At 60.9% G+C, this 20,295-nt stretch overlaps 2 protein-coding genes and 1 non-coding gene across 4 annotated transcripts; 2 read left to right on the forward strand and 1 right to left on the reverse strand.

The window, feature by feature from the left end:
* Positions 1-413: 413 nt before the first annotated feature.
* LOC141915579 (discoidin, CUB and LCCL domain-containing protein 1-like) lies at positions 414-11,109 on the forward strand. The gene is made up of 15 exons (XM_074807158.1): positions 414-548; positions 3,185-3,406; positions 5,792-5,929; positions 6,271-6,322; positions 6,544-6,616; positions 6,827-6,960; positions 7,107-7,144; positions 7,270-7,464; positions 8,201-8,322; positions 8,425-8,593; positions 8,687-8,779; positions 8,930-9,020; positions 9,208-9,245; positions 9,417-9,533; positions 10,613-11,109. The coding sequence occupies exons 1-15, from the start codon at positions 443-445 to the stop codon at positions 11,002-11,004; spliced, it is 1,980 nt and encodes a 659-aa protein (XP_074663259.1). The 5' UTR covers positions 414-442; the 3' UTR covers positions 11,005-11,109.
* Positions 11,110-11,338: 229 nt separating this feature from the next.
* On the reverse strand, positions 11,339-11,468 carry LOC141915665 (U11 spliceosomal RNA). Its single transcript, XR_012621000.1, has one exon. It is a non-coding gene; the product is annotated as a U11 spliceosomal RNA (small nuclear RNA).
* A 309-nt stretch (positions 11,469-11,777) lies between these two features.
* TAF12 (TATA-box binding protein associated factor 12) lies at positions 11,778-20,189 on the forward strand. Of its 2 annotated transcripts, none has more exons than XM_074850815.1 (6): positions 11,778-11,883; positions 15,190-15,441; positions 16,768-16,845; positions 17,142-17,256; positions 18,157-18,245; positions 19,717-20,189. In XM_074850815.1, the coding sequence occupies exons 2-6, from the start codon at positions 15,274-15,276 to the stop codon at positions 19,750-19,752; spliced, it is 486 nt and encodes a 161-aa protein (XP_074706916.1). In that variant the 5' UTR covers positions 11,778-11,883; positions 15,190-15,273; the 3' UTR covers positions 19,753-20,189. The 2 variants fall into 2 exon arrangements, with proteins under 2 accessions (XP_074706916.1, XP_074706915.1); XM_074850814.1 differs by lacking the exon at positions 11,778-11,883 and adding an exon at positions 12,882-13,345.
* The last annotated feature ends 106 nt before the right edge of the window (positions 20,190-20,295 follow it).

Below are 20,295 nucleotides of genomic sequence, written 5' to 3' on the forward strand. Positions count from 1 at the left end.
ACGGGGGGTTCGGGCCCTCTGCCAGGACGGCCCGGGGGCGGCGGGAGGGGGGCAGTGGAAAGCGGTACCGGGCAGCCTCAGCCCCTCCCGGGGGCTCCGGACCCTCACGGCGGGTCCGTCCCCAGCGTCCACGGCCCTCAGGGGGCATCTGGGACCGTTCCCAAGCCCCGCCTCGGGGCTCCGCGTCCCCCTGCCCCGAGCGAGGCCCCCCGCGCCGGTGCCCGGGACACACCCCCCCCCCCCATCCCCATCCTGTCCCGGCCGAGCCCCCGCTCCCCTTCGCCGGGCCGTGCCGGCTGACGGACAGCGCGGCGGCCCAATGGCGACGCGGGGCCGGGCGGCGGCAACCAATGGGCGTGGCGGGCAGGCGGGGGCGAGCGCGGGGCGGCGGGCGCGGCGGGGCCGCGGCGGCGGCGGCGGCGGCGGCGGCGGCGGGAGGAGGATGCGGGCGGGCGGCGGGGCGGCGCGGGGGGCGCTGGCGTTGGCGCTGCTCCGCCGCTGCCTTCTGCTGGGCCCGCTGGGGCTGCGCCCGGCCGGCGGACAGGACGGTGAGTGCGGACTGCGGGGCACCGGCGACGGGGGACCTCGCACCGGGACACGGCACCGGGAGTTCTGCTCCCACCGGGACCTCCGGGGCTCGCTTTCCCTCGCTGGGATGGGCCGTGCGCCGCGCCCGGGATGGGGACCGGGACTTGGGTCTGGGATGGGGACCGGGACGGGACGGGCTCCCCTCTGCCCCGGTACCGATCCGAGACGGGCTCTTCACTGTGTCCGGACCGGGATGGGTTCCCCGGTACCGATTCAGGACGGGTCCCAGCTGTCCCCAGACCGGACCACAACCGGGACGGGGTCCCCGCCCTCGGTCTGCTCTGGTACCGGACGGGACGAGCTCCCCGCTGCCTCCACCACCCCCGCATCACCCCGCTCCCGCACCCGCTTGGTCTCCCCGCAGCCCCGTCCCCGCTCCCCCTGTCCCACCCTGCGCCCGGTGCCAGGGTGCCGCCTGCCCCGGGAGTCCCGGTGTCGGCTCCATCCCGCAGGGCTTTCCCCGGGAACCCCTAATCCCCAGGGACCCGACTCTGCCCCGGTTTAAGAGGATCACCGGAGCTTACAGCCGGGAGAGCCGGGCAGCGGGCTGCATCCCGGGGATGCTGCGGACCCCGGCAGCGTCGCTCCGGGCAGGATTTGGACCCACCGGGGTCCGGGAAGGCCCCGAGGGAACGTTCAGCCAAACCTCAACCCAAAGACACGATTTTCCCCGGTGCCGCTTGTTCCCAACTCATCCGAGAGCGAGGAGACAAGGACGGGACATCCAAAGCATCGTCCCCAGCGAGGGGAAACTGAGGCACGGGATCCGGGACGGGATCACCGGAGCCAGAGCCCCGCTGCGTTCCCCAAGTGTGACGTGGGAGACATCCTACGGCAGGTTTCCACCGGATCCCAAACCCCTCGGTGGACGCGGGGGAGCTCTCCCGGGGCCGGCAGCGTGCCAGAGGCGGGAGCGTGCCGGGCTTTTCCCGGAGCATCGCCCTGTTGTGTCTTTCCTGCATCCTGTGAGAAAACAAACAAAATCCCTGGCAGGGGGGATGGCGCAACGGGGGCCCGGCCACGGCTTCGCCCTCACCCAGCGGAAATCCAGTTTTCCCATTTTTTTGGCAATTGTTTTTTTTTTGGGGGGGCAGTGTTCCCGTGACTGGGGACAAGTCCCCAGTTCCCCCGTGGCTCTGCCGTCGCTGTTCCCAGCCCCTCGGTAGCATCTTCCGAGCCAAATCCCCGACTGCGCCTGCAGCTCTCGGCTTATCTCTGGCATGCCCGCCCGGCATGCGCCAGCCACGCTCGGGATGCTTTTACCGAGGATTTCCTTTCCCAGGATGGGTTTTTTCTTGGGATGGGTTCCCCCCAGCTGCTCTGCACCCACTGGCTGGGGGTTGGAGCCGGGGGGGTCCATCCAAGACCCCCAGCCCGGGCAGATGTGCCAGGCTGTCCTGGCCAGAGAGGGTTTTCCATGCAGATCCTGATGGCTCTGACCTTCCTTGCTGGAAACCCACACAAAATACCCCAAATTTTCCTCCCCCCGGCACAGCAGCCTCTCTGTGAGCTGTTTTCCCGGCAGCACTGGGGTGTCCTGTGCCGTTACCCCCATCCAACCTGCCCCCAGTGCCCCCCCCACCGCCCCAGAGGGCCTGATCCTTCCCAGCTCTGCCGTAACAGCAGCCGCTGCCTGGCTGGGGCGGGGAGAAATTGGAGATTTCACAGGATAAACCCCTCCGGTTTGGCCACCAGCCCTTCCCGCAGGCTGAGGAGGATTGGGCTCTGTGGGGGGGCTGGCATCTTCCGCCTCCAGCCTCCCCCCTTTTTTTATCCCAGCAGGATTTTCCCCCGCTGGTGCTTTGTGCCGTCTCCCGGCGACGGCAAGGGGAGCCAAGGCAGGGGCCTGCCATCGCTTTTCTTTCTGGCTGCGCCGGGGTGATGCTTGGCAGGAGCAACAACTTTTTGGGGATTCAGGGGGGGGAAGGGAGGTTGAACGATGGACCCCCACATCCCCCCCAGCCCACGCAGAGGGCCTGGGCGGTGCTCCCTCTCCTCCCTGCCCTTCCCCGCGCCCCAATCCTGCCCCGGCTCCACCAGAAATCCCCTCCGGTCCCGGACACCGGATGCTTTCAACTCAAGTTTCCAGGATATTCCCTCGTGCATGGGGGGTGGAGAGCCTGGAAAAAAGCCCCTTTTGTGGTGGGTGCTGGCATCGCCCTGGGGAGGAGGCGATGGGGATGCAGCTGCCCAAGGTCATCCTCAAGGTCAAGGCTGCAGCCAGGGGTTCCCATGGGGCTGCTGGGTGGTTACAAGCCCTATTGGGGGGGGGGGGGTATCTCCTCCCTGCATCCTTTTGTATCCCCCAAAATTGGGGTGCTCCTGGCCTGGGGGATGGAGAGGAGCTATGCTGGGTGGCTGGGGAGGAAACTGAAGCAGCTTCATCCCTGGATCCCCACCCTGGGGACTGTCCCTCATGGGGGGGTGGGGGGGAGCAGCTAGAAAAGCCACAAAAAAATGCTATTTCAAATGAGGAAAAGATTTGAAGGGGCTGCAGGTGCCTGTGGGGTGTCCCCGGGGCCATGTCAAATGGGGAAACTGAGGCAGGGAGCAGCCTGGCTGAGCCCCCCAACCCCCCCCCCCCCTCTCTCCGCAGGGGACGGCTGCGGCCACACGCTGCTGACACCCCACAGCGGCACCCTCAGCTCCAAGAACTACCCGGGCACGTACCCCAACCACACCGCTTGCCGCTGGCGGCTGCGCGCCCCCCCCGGCACCTCCCTCCTCCTGGCCTTCGGGGACGTGGACCTGGAACCCTCCGAGCGCTGCGCCCGCAGCTCCCTGCTGCTCGCTGACCCCCAGGCTGGCACCGCCTATGGTAATGGGGGCGGGGGGGGGGGGGAAACTGAGGCAGGACTCGCCGAGGGGGTTGGGGGGGGGGGGGGGGGGGCAGGGGGGTGTGTGATTTCACATTATGTAAAGTCCTGGATGAGGAGAATATCAGGAAAATCTGGCTTTTTAGCTGATTTTGTCTTGGGGGGGGTAACTGAGGAGGGGGGTGTCTGAGGACAGGGGTATCTGAGGAGGGGGATAGCTAAGGAGGGGGGTACCCAAGGAATGGGGTACCCTAGGAAGGGGGTACCCAAGGAAGGGGGTAACTAAGGAAGGGGGTACCCAAGGAAGGGGGTACCCAAGGACAGGGGTACCCGAGGTGGGGGATATCTGAGAAGGGGGACACCCGAGGAGCAGGGTATCCTGAGGAGGTGGGGGGGCTGTTGCCAAGCCGGGGGGGTTTGGGTGGGGGAGCACCCGGTTGGGAGCAGATGCAGCCGCTGATTAATTGATTCCGTCCGCCCAGCCGCTGCCCAAACGCTTCCAGGATTTTCCCGGAGAGATTTAATGGTTTTGGAGGGATTTGGCAGCACTAGGAGCGCAGCGGGGGCTGGGGGAGTCATCTGGGGTGGGGGGGGGAGTGTCACTGTTGGGGTGTCAGAGGGGTGGGATGGAGGAGCAGCCCCGAGGCCCGGTGAGGGGCAGGGGACACTGTGGGAAACGCGGGGTGGAAAGGAGCCAGCTGGATCCGCCACGGCTCCGGGATTTTTCCCTGTTCTCCAGGGCTTTCACCCTTTCTGGGCTGGTACCCAGAGGGGTGACAGTCACACATGAGGTCCCCCGTCCCCTCTGCTGTGGCCTCAGGGACACGTTTGTCCCCATCTCCTGGGACCACAAAGCCTGGCCCAGGCTGAGGGGTCCTGGAGCAACGCAGGAAAAGGGGGACCCCCAGATGATGCTCCCGGGGGGCTGGGGGGGCGGCTGGGCCCCCGCAGCCCCTTTGGGTGCCTTCGGCAGGGCCGTGCATGCCGGTGGGCAGGGGGTGACGTGGGGCTGGGCCGGGGTCCCACTCCCTCGCCTGTGGCTGACGCCAGCCCTTGAGGAGTCCCAGATGTTTTTCGGGAAGCGGCCGGAGCAGGCGGAGGCTGCGGGCTCCCTCCCGCTGACTCAGAGCCGGTGTCTGGCGCCCGGCCTGATCCTGCCCGGGGACGTGCCGGGGTCCCCGTAGGGGTGGTGGCCTCCAGCCCACGGCTCAGCCGAGGGGTCCCTGGCACCCAGGGGGTCTCCGGAGCCGCCGGCTGGGTGGGCACCGTACCAACACCGTGACAGCATCTGCCCAGGGCAGCGCTGGCATCTGGTGGGAAATCTGTGCATGTGTGTCATCTGCATCTCATCTGCATGTCATTTGCATATCATGCAGAGCCCCCATTCCGTCACGCCTGTGACCCTGTGACATCCCTGCACACACGCGTGTCCCCTGGGCTCGACCTCTCTGTTAAATACAACCCGGGCAGGGCGAGGGTGTGGGTTGGGTGGGGAAACTGAGGCACGGCACGACCCCCATGGTGGCCCCGTGGGGACACAGGGACGCAGCTCCCTGTCCCCAGGGCAGCGATGGCATTTGCTCAAAGCATCTGCGGGTGCCCCGAGGCCCCGGTGATGGACAGGATAGAGCAGAGAGATGGAGGGAGGGTGGGGGGGTGACAGTCTGGGGATTGGGGCCATCTCTTGTCCCCGCTTGGAACCAGAGATGTCCCCAAGGAACCTGCCTGCCTGCTAAGCCGAAGTTTTAATCAGGGAGATGGAGACCGCAAATTAATTTGGATTAAACGGGGGATTTAGGAGGCAGCTTCGGCCATGCCTGTGAAAGGGCAGATGGGGAGGGGACAGGGACACAGCCCCCATTTTGGGGTCCCACGAGGCTGTGCTGTGTGTGCCAGCCCCAGCAGTGAGGGCCGCGGTGGCAAGTGCCCAGTGAGGGCTGGTGGCCACTCGCACCATGAAGAGGCCCTCGGGGGAAGCGTTTCTGGGAAGGGAGGGGGGTCCCTGCCCAGCCGGGAGCCCATCTGTCCCCGCTGGGGGAGGTGGGGACATCTTGGGGACCCCTCCGGGAGCCTGGTCCAGCTCTAACCCCCCTGCCTGGGGGCTGTGTCCCCCCTGGTGCTACTTATAGCTACAGGGAGGACAGTGGGGACAGGGTGAGGTGTGGGGTGCTGTGGCCCCAGTCCCCCCCATAGTGTGGATGTCACCGCTCTGGGCATGGGGACACCCTGGGGGTTGAGACCACCCTGGTGTGGGGCCACCCTCGGGGTGGGACCACCCTAAGCACAGCCCAAATGCCTGAGCCAGGGGAGGTGACACCCCAGGGTCTGGGTGCCCGCCCCTGTCCCCAGGGAGCCCCAATCCTCTCCTGGCCCCGTCCCTGTGCCAGGGCCCTACTGCAGAAACGCCGGCCCCGCCGCCCCGCTCCTGGTGACAAACTCCAGCGCCGTGACCGTCCTGTTCAACAGCACCAGCCACCGCTCGGGACGAGGCCTCCTCCTGTCCTACGCCACCTCACAGCACCCAGGTAGGGGGGAGCGTCCCCCAGGGATGTAGAGACCCCCCCTACCCCAGGCTGTGTCCTGGGGGGGTGGGGGGGCACAGCCAGGGCTCGAGGGAGCTCCTTGCTGACCCCAGGGTGGGCTCCCTAAAGACCCCCCTGGCTGGCAGCACAATATGGGGGACCCCCCCCTGCAGCACCCTGAACCCCCAGGTCAGTGGGGACCCCAGTATCAGGCAGAGCCGCAGGTGGTGGCGTGGCGATGGCTGCAGGGACCGAGGGGTCACCCCTCCCTGCCCCCCTGGGGCAGAGGTGGGTGCTGGGGGGCAGGTGGGGGTCCCTCACCCTGGGGTGTCCCTGCCTTGCAGACCTGGTCTCCTGCCTGGTTCGGGGCACCCACTACACCCAGGAGCACGTCAGGTGAGTGGGCGGGAGGTGCCAGGAGTCCCCGCTTTGGCATGTGTGTCCCCTCCATGTCCCCATCAGCCCCAGTTTCATCCCCGTCCCTCTCCTGGGTGCTCGGGGCTCACCCTGGGGCTTTTGGGGTGCAACTGCGGCGAGTTGGGGAGCTAAGTGGGTGTTCAGAGGGGGTGGGGACGGGAGCGAGCCTTGACCCCCCCTCCTCACCTCGTGTGTTTCAGTGTGTACTGTCCTGCTGGCTGCAAGGACATCGACGGGGACATCTGGGGCAACCCCAGCCAGGGCTACCGGGACGTAAGTGCAGAGCCCGGCTCGCCCCGCAGGGCACCCCACTGTGTGGGTCTGCACCCATGGGTGCACCCGCCAGGGACAGTCCCCAGCACGCATGGCTGCTGCTTGTCACCCCCCAGCAGACTGCAGAGGTGGGGTATGGCCATGGGGTGCCCCATGGGAGGTGTGGGGGGGGTGGTGGTGCTGCCCTCACCCCTCCCCTGCTCCCCGCAGACCTCGGTGCTGTGCAAGGCGGCCGTGCACGCCGGGGTGATCGCGGATGAGCTGGGGGGGCAGGTCACCCTGTCCCGCCAGAAGGGGATCACGCTCTATGAGTCGGCCTTCGCCAACGGGCTCCACTCCAAAAGGTGGGTGAGAGGTTGGGGGCACCCCGGCTGCACCCCACACCCAGCCATGGGACTCACCCCGGGGACCTGCCACCCCTCGATTTCAGAGCCCCCCAGTTTGCTCGCCTGGGGACCCCCCAATACTCCCCCCTCTTTCCTCCCTGCAGGGGATCCCTCTCCGAGAAGCGGCTCATATTCCACAAAGGTATTTTTTCCCCATTTCCCCTGAAATTAATCCATGATTTTGGCTGCCAAACCTGGTGCCACCCCCACCCCACCATGCCCAGTTGGGGGTCCCGGGCTCCCATCCTGCCGTCTCCCCGTTGCCAGCCTGCGGCGATGCGCTGGAGGTGGCCACCTTCAACGCCTCGTCCTGGTGGCACGAGGTGGACGCGCTGGGCCAGGACCGAGCCTGGGTGGCCCAACGGGCAGCACTCGGCACCGCCGGCCACTCCTGGGCGGCCGAACCCGGCTCCGAGGCCGCCTGGCTCGAGCTGGACCTGGGCACCCGCCGGAACGTCACGGGTGAGTGTCAGCCATCGGCGGGGAGGGGGGGGACACACCAGCTGGTCCCTGGGCCACCCTGACCACTGTCCTCCCCATGGTGACATGGCTGCCAGCCTCACTGACCCCCCCAAAACTGCCCTGAGCGGTTGCACCCCCCCTCCATAACTCCAGGCAGCATTGGAGCTCCTTGTGCTGTGGTTTTACTGGTGCAAACTGGGATGCTGACAGCACCAACACCCCCAGCCCGTGGCTGTCCCCTGTCCCCATTTTGTCCCTGCCTGCGACCCCCCCGCCGCAGCCGTTTCTGGGACGAACAAGTTAATATTATGCTCTTGCATCTGGTGCCAGCGAGTGCCTTTTGTTCGGCTGGAGCCCGCCGAAAGCGGGGGCTTTGTGCGGCGGCGGCTGGCGACCGCGGCGAGGAAAATGGGGACATTGTCCGGCCGGAGGCTGGAGGCGGGAGGAATGCGGGGCCGGCAGCCGGGGCCGGGGGTTATCAGCTCCTGGGGGCAGAGCGGGGCGGGTCTGACACCCCAATCTGCCACCCAAACCCCCCACCCAGGGCTGGAGGGAACCCCCCGAGGGGGTGACATGTCCTGCCCGCCTGGTCCCCTCCTCACAGGGCTGTGGGTATCCCAGAGACAGGGGTTATTCCGGCTGGGAAAGCTCTGCCCTGTGCAATGGGGCATGTTGGGGTACAGGGTGGCCCCCCCAAGCCCTTCCCCTGGCCCCGGGCTCGCTCCTGCACCAACAGGCATCATCACCAAGGGCTCCTCCGAGCAGTACGACTACTACGTGACGTCCTACCGGGTCTCCTCCAGCCGTGATGGGAAGAACTGGAGACCCTACAGAGGCAGCGGTGGCCAGGAGGACAAGGTGGGCTTGGGGTGGGGGACACACACGACATAGTGGGGGGGTCACAGCCCCCCCTGACTGCAGACATGGGACCACTGGCACCCTCTTCACCCTCCCTGGTAGGTCTTTGAAGGCAACACCGACAGCCATGGGGAGGTCTCCAATGCCTTCATCCCCCCCATCGTCGCTCGCTACGTCCGCGTCACGCCCCAGCGCTGGCACCAGCACGTGGCCTTGAAGGTGGCCCTGGTGGGCTGCCAGCTGGCCCGGGTCCGTGCCCCCCGGCCCTACGGTGAGCCCCTCGGCCCCTTCCCCCCCGGGGACCTCCTCCTGCCCACATAGGCAGTGCTGGTCCCGCACCCATGGTCCCCACTCTGCCCCGCAGTGCCCAGCGTCCCCAGGGAGGTCTCTGTCCCCACCAGCCACCCGGCCGGTCACACACCCATCCCCGGCATCGCCCTGGACCCGGAGAAGGCAGGTGGGTGCCACGGAGGGGGGGGGGTGCTGTCCCTGGGGTGCAGCATCATCTTGTGGGTGCTCCAGGCACCAATGGACCCACTCAGGCTTTAAGATCCCCGTCCGTGACAACTCTCTGGCACCCATGGGTGACGCTGCCCTCCCTCCCCAGGCTCCACACTGCTGGTGGTGCTGCTCGTCAGCGGCTTCGTGCTCCTCAGCTCCAGCCTCCTGCTGCTGGCTTTCCTCTGCCGCAGGAAGAGGTGGGTCCCCATCCTGCCCCCTGCTTCGCTCCAGGGGACCCCACATCACCTCCCCAAAGCGCGGCAGCTCCGTTCAGCAGCTCGCCGGGTCCCGAGGGGCACAGCCATCCCCCCACCCCCAGCGGGTGCAAGGAGGTGGGTGGGGGTAGCTGGGACCCCTCACCCCATCTCGCTCTCCCCTTGGCAGAAAGTCAGCGATGGAGCTGAACGGCGGGATCGCGAAAGGTAAAGGGTCCCCAGCACCCCCTCCCCGGGGCCAAAATCCAGGAGGGGGGCAGCAGGTTTAACCCTGAGCTGTCCCACCCCCCGGGTCACCGCTCTGCCCCCAGGACACGGGGTGCTGGCGGTCCCCAAGGGACGGCATGTGACAACCGGGGCTTTCTGCTCTCGGCTCAGGGTACCCCAAAGTGGAGTCGAGCCCGGGGTGCTCCCTGCAGAGCCTGCCACCCCCCAGCTCTGCGCTGGCCTCCTTCCCCACGGCGCAGGGGGACCTCAGCCAGACCCATTCACCAGGTAATGGGGACATCGGGGCACAAACGGGTCCCTCAGCCCAGAGCCACGTCTCTCCCATTATACCCTGGGGTGCCCATTCCCCCCCTCAGCACCACTCTGGTCCCACTCCTGTCCTGCATCACAGAATCCTTCAGGTTGGAAAAGCCCCTTGGGATCATCAAGTCCAACCCTCAGCCCAACTCTACAAAGTTCTCCCCTACACCACATCCCCCAACAGCTCACCCAAACGACCCTTAAACACACCCAGGGATGGGGACTCCACCCCCTCCCTGGGCAGCCTATTCCACTCTCTGACCACTCTTGCTGGGAAACATTTGTTCCTCATGTCCAGTCTGAACCTCCCCTGTTGCAGTTTAAAGCCGTTCCCTCTTGTTCTGTCACTAATCCCCTGGGAGAAGAGACCAGCACCAACCTCTCCACAACGTCCTTTCAGGGAGCTGCAGAGAGTGATGAGGTCTCCCCTCCCCTTCTCCTCCTCACACTGAACAGTCCCAGCTCCTTCAATCTCTCCTCACAGGATTTATTCTCCAGGCCCTTCCCCAGCTCGTTGCCCTCCTCTGCCCTCACTCCAGCCCCTCGAGATCTCTCTCGTATTGAGGTGCCCAAAACTGGACACAACACTCCAGGTGTGGCCTCACCAGTGCAGAGCACAGGGGGCTGTCACCTCCCTGCTTCTGCTGGTCACACTATTTCTAATCCAAGCCAGGATGCCGTTGGCTTTCTTGGCCCCCTGGGCACACTGCTGGCTCATGGTCAGCTGCTTGCATCATGGTCCGGTGCAAAAGGGAGCCCCTGGCAGGGCTTATTATTCATCTTCAATATTATTATTGTCCCACCTCAGACCCCGGTGTGGGCGTTGGAAGGCACCAGGAGCTCTGTGCCCCTGTGGGGTGGGTGTCCTGCCCTGGATGGGTTTTGGCACGTGTCTGCCCAACTTCTCCCAGTCTCGGGGATCCAGATGTGCCCATTTTTTTCCCCCCATCCCACCCACATCTGGAACAGCACCGTGACCCCTTCACGGCTGTGGGGCCAGCCCCCCACCGCCATCCCCAGCTCAGACCCCACCATCCCCGTTGCAGAGTACGCCGAGCCGGACCTGGTGCAGGTGAGCCCCAGTAGCCCAACGGGCCCCTCCACCTTCAAGCCGCTCCTGGACGAGGGCTACACGCTGCCGCTGGTCGTGAGCCACTACGACGTGCCGGGAAAATACCACGAGTACGCCGAGCCGCTGCCGCCCGAGCCCGAGTACGCCACGCCGTTCAGCGAGCCCGACGGCACCCGCCGCAGCCCCGGCGGCATCACGGGGGTCCCCGGTTCCCTCCCGGTGCGATACGATGCGCCCGCTCTGCGCCCCGGGGAGCTGCTCACGGGGGATCCCCTGCCCTGGGGGCTCGGCGCGGGGGGGCGCCCGGAGCGGACTGTGCCCTCTGCGGAGGGGCCTCTCGGCCACGTGTACCACGAAGCCTTGTGAGGCTGGTGAGGAGCGAGCGGCTGGGGGGGTGCGGCGCCCCCTCCCCGCCGTCCCGGGGGACGTTTTTTAAGAACAATTCTATTTAAATACATACAAACGTGTCTACAGCTGCGTCCTGACCGCTCCCGCGCTGCTGCCAACGGGCTCGGGGGGCGCCACGGACCCCGCGACCCATCAACGGGCTCAGGGGGGGCGCCACGGCCACCCCCCCCAATCCATCAACGGAGTCGGAGGGGCACGACGGGCCCGCTGCGACCCCTCAGTGGGATACGGGGCGCAACGCCACCGCGCGCCCCCCAACTCGTTTTCTCTTCCTTTTCACCGTGGCCGCGCTCGGGGCGCCGGAACAGGCGGTTACCGGCGACCCCCCCTCACAAAAATTGTGCTTCCGAAATCTCTTGATGTCGATTCCGCGGGGGCGGCCGTGGGGCCCCCCCGTGCCACGCACGGCAGAAGCCCTTTTTAAAGCTGCGCTTCCACCCCGCCGGCACGGGAAAGCGCCAGGGTGCTGCTGAGATCATGGCGACGAGCGCGTCCCGCCCGAATAACAGCGCGTGGATTTCTATTTCTTCGCTCTTTTTTTCTATCCTCCATCGTTTTATTCTGCTAATTTCTGCGGTTTTACCACCAAAAAACGCCGTTTTCTCGCCTCGCTGGCCCCGACGTGATATGCAAATCGCGCGGGGCATGCTGGGGCGCCCCCGCCGGGGAGGTGAGCGGGCAGAGCGGCGCGCATGCGCAGAAAGGGTCCCCCCTGATTGGCGGCGCTGGAAGCGGTTCCGGGGCGCGGCGGGCGGTGCCCCCGGAAGGGCTCGGGGGACGCGGCGGAGGGAGCGCAGCCGGCGGCGGTGCCTCGGTCTGCCCGCGGGTCATGGGGAGGTACGGGACAGCGTTCGGGCGGGCCCGCTGCTGGTGTCGGGAGGCTCCGGCTGTTTTACACGGGGTTTCGCAGTCTAAAATACGGAGGGAGCCGGGAGGGAGCCGGGGGTGGGCGCGGCAGGCCCTGCTCCGCCGCTCACCGGGCCGGGCCGCGGGAGGGCCGGGCCTGGAGCCGGGGTCAAACCCCCGCCCGTGTGGCGGTCAGCAGCCGGGGGAGGGGGTGTCCCGGCGCCTGAGGGGTGACCCCGCAGCCCTGACAGGCGGGGCCTGGCTCGCTGTGGGGCCGTGTCGGCTCCGGGTGGCTGTGGGTGACCTTGGCCCTTCCCGACGGCTTTGGTCGCGGCTCCCCGGCAGCCAGTGGAAACGTTTTGCACGGGGAGGTTTCGTTCGGTCCCGTGATGGTGTTCCCTGTGGGCAGTCGTGGGGCTGGTGATCTCTTTAAGCTGGTGGCGGGGAAGATACTGGAAGAAAAACCTCTTTGAGGGGCGAGTATGGAGCTTTGGCCTCCCTAGATGCCAAGTGCCGGCGCTTTGGGGGTAAAACGTGAAGGTGGAAGCTGTGCCTCGAGGAGGAGGGAGGTTTGAGTTACCCTTCAGCATCTAACGAGCACATCCAGGGGGAAAAAAAGGACTTTCTTATTCGTCCCCTTTTAGCTAGTGCACATAATGGATAAGTGCTTATAAGGGATGCTGCCTCTAGCAGCGTAAGGGAGGACTTTGCCTCGTATTTATAACAACTAAAGCAAAACCCAAGAACTTTCCCAGTTTATTAACAGTAAAGAGACACCCGGACCATACAGGCCTTTGCAAACCTATTTAAATATTTTGTGACAATCACTATGTCGTAATGGAAGTGGGAGCCCCCTGAGCACTCCAGGGAATGTGCTGAAGGTTTGTTTGGCTTTAATTAGACTTTAATTATGGCTGTAAGCCCGTGCTGGGGTACCAGTGCTTAATGAGTCGCTGAGAGTCAGTGGTGCTAATTGCACCCACCAGACCTATTCCTGCCACGGGGAGAAGCTGCTGTTGCAGAGGTCTGGGCTCACCTGCGCATCGCTGCTGACAGCAGATACCAACGTACTCCGTTCTTCTGACAGAAAAATGGAATTTGGCCAAGTTTCTACTTGTGCTTCAGGATCCTGGGAGACGCCTTGTCCTCTGCAGCAGCGCACGCTCACGCGCTGCTCGTGTAATATCTTCTGATAAACCCTCTTGCGCCGTAGTAAGGACAACTCGTGCTCTTTTGAGTGAAACTGTTTCCTCTCGTGATCTTGTGATAGAGTGGGTGATACAAAAAATATCTGGTATTCCTGTAGGAATGAGAGTTTTATGGAAGAGGAGGAAGCGAGAGTAGGTTAACGCTGACTGCTGATGTACTGGGAAGGCTTTGGAAAATGGCCTCTCCGTTCGCTGGGCCCACAGCGGTTGCTGATGTAATTAAAGATCTAGACACTCAGATAGCTGTAAGTAAACCGCCGGGGCTTGCCTCGGGGCTGGCATGTGGGATTTGTCCTGGGAATCTGCACATCCCGTTAGTTTTGTGTTTGGTGATCTTAACGGCACGCAAAGGGTGCGATAAGATCCGGAAATGAATGAACAAAACGACTTTATGCTAATAAAGTCATTTCTGCCCAAGGATTTCGGAGCTTTCTCCCCTGCATGGTGGGTAAGAATTCCTGCTTTGTGGGTTTGTGAAGTGAGGTGTGGGGTGAACAGCCTGAGATCAGCCTAAGCTAAAACCAGGACTAGCATGCTGACGTGCCTCCTGATCTTGTGCTGAGCTCCTCGTTCAGAAATGCCAGCTGAGGGGTTTTAGGGTGCGAGTGTAATGGTTTTCCATCGTTAATTCAGTTAAAATTGAGCTGGAAACTTGCTGAGGGCACTACAAAGTGTGTCTTGGATATAAATCCTCCTAAAAGGGCTCCGTGTCTGTAGGTGCAGCAGTGCATGAGTGTGCCTTGGAATGAAGCACTAAAGCAGCCGCTTCTTGGTACTCGTGTGTGACCTCTGGTTTGTGTTTTGGTATGAATTAATCCAAACTAACAAAGCTTGCTCTGATGAGGGGAAAATGTTTATTTGTAGCTCAGGTGGCAGATGCTCTGTTCATCACTTTGTATGCGAACGCGCTGTAAAGCTGTTTAAACAAACTCTTTTCTTCCTCCGTAAGTAAGTTCACCCTGGGTTGCAGGGGCTTTTCAGACGAGGCGTCTGCTCTCAGCGGCTGCTTCTCTCCCCCTCTCTGGGCCCGACAGCAGCTGCTGCATGAGGCGCTTTTACATCAAACCATTCCTTAAACGCTCATTTCACGTGACAGACCTGTCACTGCTGCCCACAGCAGTTGTGGGGGTGGAAGGTCCGGGGTTTGGATGAGTTTGGTTTTACGGAGCAGTAAGGACAGAGCAAAGCTTCACCAAGCCTGTGGGGTTTAGAGCCCTCCAGCCACGAAATCGAGTAGTTCCCAGTCAGTCTGTGTGTTAGCTCGGTGGCCAATAACCTGAATAACTTCAGGCACCGAAGGGTGAATGGAAGATCTGAGTAATCAGTTAAGCCGCCGCAACCCACTGGTTGGCTGTTAACAGCCCAGTAAATCTCACTTCATTTCCTGTGGCTGTCGGTGCCCGTGTGGGAAGAACAAATCGAAGGTGTGGGTGTGCGCGTGTGTTTCTCCGTCACGTTACCTCAGAGTACCCAGACTTGTGCTCTCAGAACGAAAACCAAACGCTTGTTGTCAAGCCCGCATCGAGGGATCGCTGCAGGGCAGGCTTCAAGGGTGGTGTTGCCAAAAACAAGACGTCCAGGCTGCGGCAGACACCCACGGGAGCTTGAACCCTGTCTCCTTCGCAGGCCCCCGGAGCGTGGAGGGGAAGACTCGAGCGCTGTGCCTGCCGTTCCCCTGCACTGCTGCCGCGGGGGCAAGCCCTGGCCTTTAGTTAAATCTTTTTGCATGGTCTCTTCCTCAAAGCTGTTTGTGATCCAAGGGAAATGTGTTCAGAAAGGCCCTGACGGGAGGGTGAGGGGTGGATTCAGCCCGAGGAACGAGCAGGCAGGTCGGTACCGCTGCAGAGCTGCTGCCTCTTGTCAGTGCGCTGCCTGCAGCCGCTGTGCTTCTCGGGGCAAACTCCATGTTCCATATACCAGGGAAAGTTTTCTCTTCGCCTAAAAATTGCTTCTCCCTTCTTCCTGCCTCCAGAGAGCCCCAATCCTCTGTAAACTTCTGGGCCCTATCAGGACCCTGCGGACAAAGACACGATCGCCCCGTTGAATTCCTTCTCTGTTTGCTAACTGTGGCTTTCGTTTCCTTTTCCAGTTGATTGGTTTGGGTCCCCACAACCCCAAGAAGAAGCAGGACCTAGATAAGCTTTATGATCTAAAAGCTAAAGCCCAACAGATTATGAACCAGTTTGGCCCTTCTACCTTGATCAACCTCTCCAACTTCTCCTCGATAAAGCCAGAACCAGCCAGCACTCCCCCGCAGAGCTCCATGGCCAACAGCACCACCGTGGCAAAGATGCCGGGGACGCCCAGCGGAGGAGGACGGCTCAGTCCTGAAAGCAACCAGGTAATTTTATCCCTGATTTTAGGACAATGGGGGAGATGCTCAGACCTGCCTGTGGCTTAATTCCTCTCCTTCCTTAAACTACCAGCAAAAACTTAACGTCTATTAAAGTATCAGTTACTGAGTGAGCAAACACCTTCATGTATTTCTTCCCTCCCAGGCACTTCCAGGCTGGATGGGGTATGGATGCTGTAGGTGTAGAGGTTTTTTCAGTCTCAGGAAAATGTCTCTTGGAGATGTGATTGGGAAATTCTTTTAAATGTGGTTTAGATGGGAGAAATAAATGTGCAGGTTAGTAGCCTCTGTCTTACTGGGGTTTATCATCTATCTGCCTCTGTGTGTGTTGCCTCTAAAAAAACGATAAGAAGCTTTGACTTGGTAGACGAGATCTAAAGCCAAATTATGCCCTGAATCACAGAATCATCTAGGTTGGAAGGGACCTTGAAGATCATCTAGTCCAACCGGGGTGGTGCGAGAGGCAGCGTCGCCGCCGGGAGCTGCTGACCCACGTGTGTGTTTGTTGTGATCCAGAGTCTCTGACATGTGTAAAATACGGTGCTGCCCAGCACGTGCTCCAGGAATGAACCCTGATCTGTCTGCGGGCTTCGCTGGCGCCGTGACCTCTCTGGGCAGTGTACTAGTGCCCCAACACAGACGCAGGCACAGCAGTTCCACCGTTGGTGTGAGGGAACCAGGAAGGGCAGGAATTCCCCACGTGTGTCTGGTTCATCTGACCAGGCTGACAGATGAGTGGTGATAACTTCCATCCGTATCCTATCAGACTAAGTGTCCTGTTGTTGTTCAGCAGCAGTAAAATTTCTGCCCCCTGCCATGTTTGGGCTGAGAGGGTGATGTCTTCTGCCCTAGAATAACCCAGCACTCGAAGATATCTCTGGTTTGCGTTTGAAACGCTAAAGCTGATAAGCACTAGAGCCGTGGAAATACTTCCTTTGTGTCCTGAGCACAAATTTAGTCTCTGATACGTTGTTGTCTGCCTCTTAAGACTTCTAGTTTTGCCTTTGTCCCCTCTTACCAGCAGCCTTGCTTCAGCCAGCGGCATTTTAGTGCCAGTTTGCTGCAGGAGACTTATTTATCCTGGCCTGCTGCGTTCCACTTTCTGTTTAGAGCAAGGACTGGTGCTTGAAAATGACTCCTTAACACCTGATATTTCTTATCTCTGCCATGCTGAACTGTTGTGCTGTGTCAACACGCGTGACTTGGGCCTCGGCGGGGGGTAGTGGGGCAGGAGGTCTTTTGTGGCTGTGCTGCATAGGCAGCTGCTTTGCTGAAGCAGGGCAGTAAATCCTTCCTCTTCTCCCACATGCTCAGGTTTTAACCAAGAAGAAATTGCAGGACCTGGTGCGTGAGGTGGATCCGAATGAGCAGCTGGATGAAGATGTGGAGGAAGTAGGTACCAACCTGTGGCAGGGGCTGCAGAAAGAGCTAATTGGGATTTTTCATGGACTGGTGGCCCTTTCTCCAAGGCAGGGAAGGTTCATTTTACACTTCTGTAGCCTCATGTCGCTGCAGCCTTCAGCCAGCCGTGTCTGTTTCTGTGTCCCGGTGTTGAAAAGGGTTTTATAACAGCAATTATAGCAAACGCTGTTGAAATACTAGCTTCCGAGGGTTTATTTTCATACTTTCTGCATAATTTCAGCTGCTCAGTGCTGCTAAGACTGGTTGTTGTCCTTGTTCTGCCACAGATGCTGTTACAGATCGCTGATGATTTCATAGAGAGCGTGGTGACGGCTGCCTGCCAGCTTGCACGGCATCGCAAATCAAACACCCTGGAAGTGAAAGACGTCCAGTTGCATCTTGGTGAGTGATTTTTTTCCCTCCCCCCCCCCCCCCCCAGGCTGAGAGCTGGGCACATGCCCTGAAGTCAGGGCATGGCCGCACTGTTGGGCTGGAAACCTGTGAGTAGCTACAGATTTGTTGCTACTTAACAACACCGTAACAACCCGGGGATGAGCGGGGTGTCTGCCCCTCACCATCCCCTCTCCAGATTTTGCAGTTGTGCCGTTTGCAGCAGTCCTGTGTTGGAAGGTCCCTAGCACAGGGACATGTTTTTACCATGTTTAATGCTGTGCAGCCCTCCACTACGCTGCTTTTCTGAAGCTTTTATAGCTGGTGTGTGGATTTTGGAGCACAGGCGGCAGGCGGGTGTGCTGCTGGGGTGTTTTGTGGTGACGAGGCCGCTCTTGCGGTGGGTGTTCGGGGTAGAGGGTGCTGACCCTCGAGTGTGTCCAGAGAAGGGCAACGGAGCTGGTGCAGGGTCTGGAGCACAGGTCTGATGGGGAGCGGCTGAGGGAACTGGGGAGGTTTAGTCTGGAGAAGAGGAGGCTGAGGGGAGACCTCATGGCCCTCTACAACTCCCTGAAAGGAGGGTGCAGAGAGGGGGGAGGAGTCTCTTGAGCCAAGGACCCAGCGCCAGGCCAAGATGGAATGGCCTCAAGCTGCGCCAGGGCAGGGTCAGACTGGCTCTTAGGAAGGATTTCTTTGCAGAAGGGGTTGTTGGGCGTTGGAATGGGCTGCCCAGGGCAGGGGGGGAGTCCCCATCCCTGGAGGGGTTGAAGAGTCGGGTTGACCCAGCGCTGAGGGATCTGGTGGAGTTGGGAACGGTCAGGGTGAGGTTCATGGTTGGACTGGAGGAGCTTCAAGGGCTTTTCCAACCAAGATGGTTCTGGGATTCTGTGACCTGCCCTATCTCTTTTCCAGAGCGTCAGTGGAACATGTGGATCCCGGGCTTTGGTTCTGAAGAAATCAGGCCCTACAAAAAAGCCTGCACTACAGAAGCTCACAAACAGGTAAGGTGCCTTCAGTAACGCCAAGAATTGCATGGTAGAAGCCTGATACGGGGAGGGCTGTCCTGGACTCCTGGCACGATGTGAATTTGTAGCCTTTTCCAAGTGGTTTGGACTTGAAATCACTTCCCGAGTCGCCTCGCCTGTTTGTGCAGAGAGGACTGAGTTTGCTCTGGGGGGTTGTGGTGCTGGCTGCGCCCCAAGAGAAGCAGCACTACTCACTGTCTGAAGGGCAGCCTGGCTTGGAAGGGTTAAAAAAACAGCTGAGAGCTGCAGTCAGCAACTTGTCAGCTGCCCCCTTTGCAGATCCTGTGTTCCAACTTTGCAAACACACTGCCAGCTCCTCTGGTTTGCTAGAAAATTCACACCCAGGCATGGGGGGGTTAAATGCTGGTGTAGCCCCTCGAATCTGGAGAAGAGGAGGGTGAGGGGAGACCTCATGGCCCTCCACAACTCCCTGAAAGGAGGGTGCAGAGAGGGGGGATGAGTCTCCTGACCCAAGAACCCAGCGCCAGGACAAGAGGGAATGGCCTCAAGCTGCGCCAGGGCAGGGTCAGACTGGCTCTTAGGAAGGATTTCTTTGCAGAAGGGGTTGTTGGGCGTTGGAATGGGCTGCCCAGGGCAGGGGGGGAGTCCCCATCCCTGGAGGGGTTGAAGAGTCGGGTTGAGCCAGCGCTGAGGGATCTGGTGGAGTTGGGAACGGTCAGGGTGAGGTTCATGTTTGGGCTGGAGGAGCTTCAAGGGCTTTTCCAACCCAGATGATTCTGTGAACTGCTCCAGGAGCTGGATGTCCCAGGTGAACTGCAGGGCTCTGACCGGTGGTGGCTCAAGCTCCTGGGGCTGTTTTACACCTGCAGCCCACCACTGTGCAGGGTGCACAGCACCTTCTGCGCCTCTGTGAAAGAGTCAGGAGCCTTGGCCACTCGCCACTGCAAGAATTTAAACGGCTGCAAAAAACCTAAAGGCCTGGGAAGGTGTAACAGAGGGCTACACCTGGGATTTCAGCTGTAGGTTGGAGCTCTGGGCTTTTTTTTTCCCCATTAATTCTGCTTTAACTGAATTGGGCCATCGCTTTGGAAGTGTCAGCTCGGAGCCAGGGAAGGAGCTGCCCTGCCGAGCCGCTGTGTTCACGGGTGATGTCATGTCTCCGCTCCTGAAGCTCCTTCAGCAGCTGCTGGGCAGGGGGGAGAGGAGGCTGCGAGGTGGGGTTTGATCCCGCTGCCCCTCGCCAGCGTCTCTGTGTCACTCGCCAGCCCCGGGTGTCGAGGAGAGGAGCACAGACATTTTCTTTTCCTCTGTCTCCAGCTTGGGACCCCATTAAGATTCAAACGGACTTGAAAGACCAGTGTGGAAACGAGTCAGGCAGTGTCCTGAGAGAACCCGAGATACCTTGTTCCTGCACGACCACAGGTTGTTTTGCAGGAACCTTGTCTGAGACGCTTGGCTTCCCACGTTTTTCTCTTTCTTCTTGCAGAGAATGGCACTGATTCGCAAAACCACCAAGAAATAGCCCCTGGGAAGAGCCGGGAGAAGACGCCAGTGCATTTTGGGATATCTGCCTCTCCACTGAAGCCTCCACAATGCCATCCATGGGATATTTTTTTTAATGCTTTACAGAGAAGCATATATTTTTTATTAACGGTGCAGCAATATCTTGACTTTGAGGAGATCTGCCAAAAACATTCTACGCCCCCTTCCTCATTCCCCCTAAGAGCGCAACGTATCTCAAAACAAAGACTTTTTATTTGTGACTTGAAAGTGGTTTATCGTATAAGTGATTATCCAAGGGACAGAGCATTTGGTCTTGTGTGGGACAGTATTAGAAGCATCTGTAGAGGTTTTTGTTTCCTCCTTCCTGCCCCTACCTGCTCCAGTACTTTGTAATGTCAGTGTTTATATAAATACTTGCATTTGTTTTACATGAATAAAGAAATTATTAATCTAAAACCCTGGCGCTGTGGTCTTGTGCTCTTCAAACCGCAGGCAGAGGGATGGCAGTGAGATGGGCAGCCTCTGCCTTGCCAGCTTTCTGCGCGTGGTGCTGCTCTGGTGA

This window comes from Strix aluco, chromosome 26 (assembly GCF_031877795.1).
Source record: "Strix aluco isolate bStrAlu1 chromosome 26, bStrAlu1.hap1, whole genome shotgun sequence".
Classification (NCBI taxonomy): domain Eukaryota; kingdom Metazoa; phylum Chordata; class Aves; order Strigiformes; family Strigidae; genus Strix; species Strix aluco.

Coding starts and splice junctions, on each gene's coding strand:
- TAF12 (XM_074850814.1), top strand. CDS start 13,277: ATGGCCTCTCCGTTCGCTGGGCCCACAGCGGTTGCTGATGTAATTAAA. Junction 13,346..15,189: donor ATCTAGACACTCAGATAGCT/GTAAGTAAACCG, acceptor TTCCTTTTCCAG/TTGATTGGTTTGGGTCCCCA. Junction 16,846..17,141: donor TGGATGAAGATGTGGAGGAA/GTAGGTACCAAC, acceptor GTTCTGCCACAG/ATGCTGTTACAGATCGCTGA.
- LOC141915579 (XM_074807158.1), top strand. CDS start 443: ATGCGGGCGGGCGGCGGGGCGGCGCGGGGGGCGCTGGCGTTGGCGCTG. Junction 7,465..8,200: donor CACCCGCCGGAACGTCACGG/GTGAGTGTCAGC, acceptor CTGCACCAACAG/GCATCATCACCAAGGGCTCC. Junction 8,323..8,424: donor GCGGTGGCCAGGAGGACAAG/GTGGGCTTGGGG, acceptor CCTCCCTGGTAG/GTCTTTGAAGGCAACACCGA.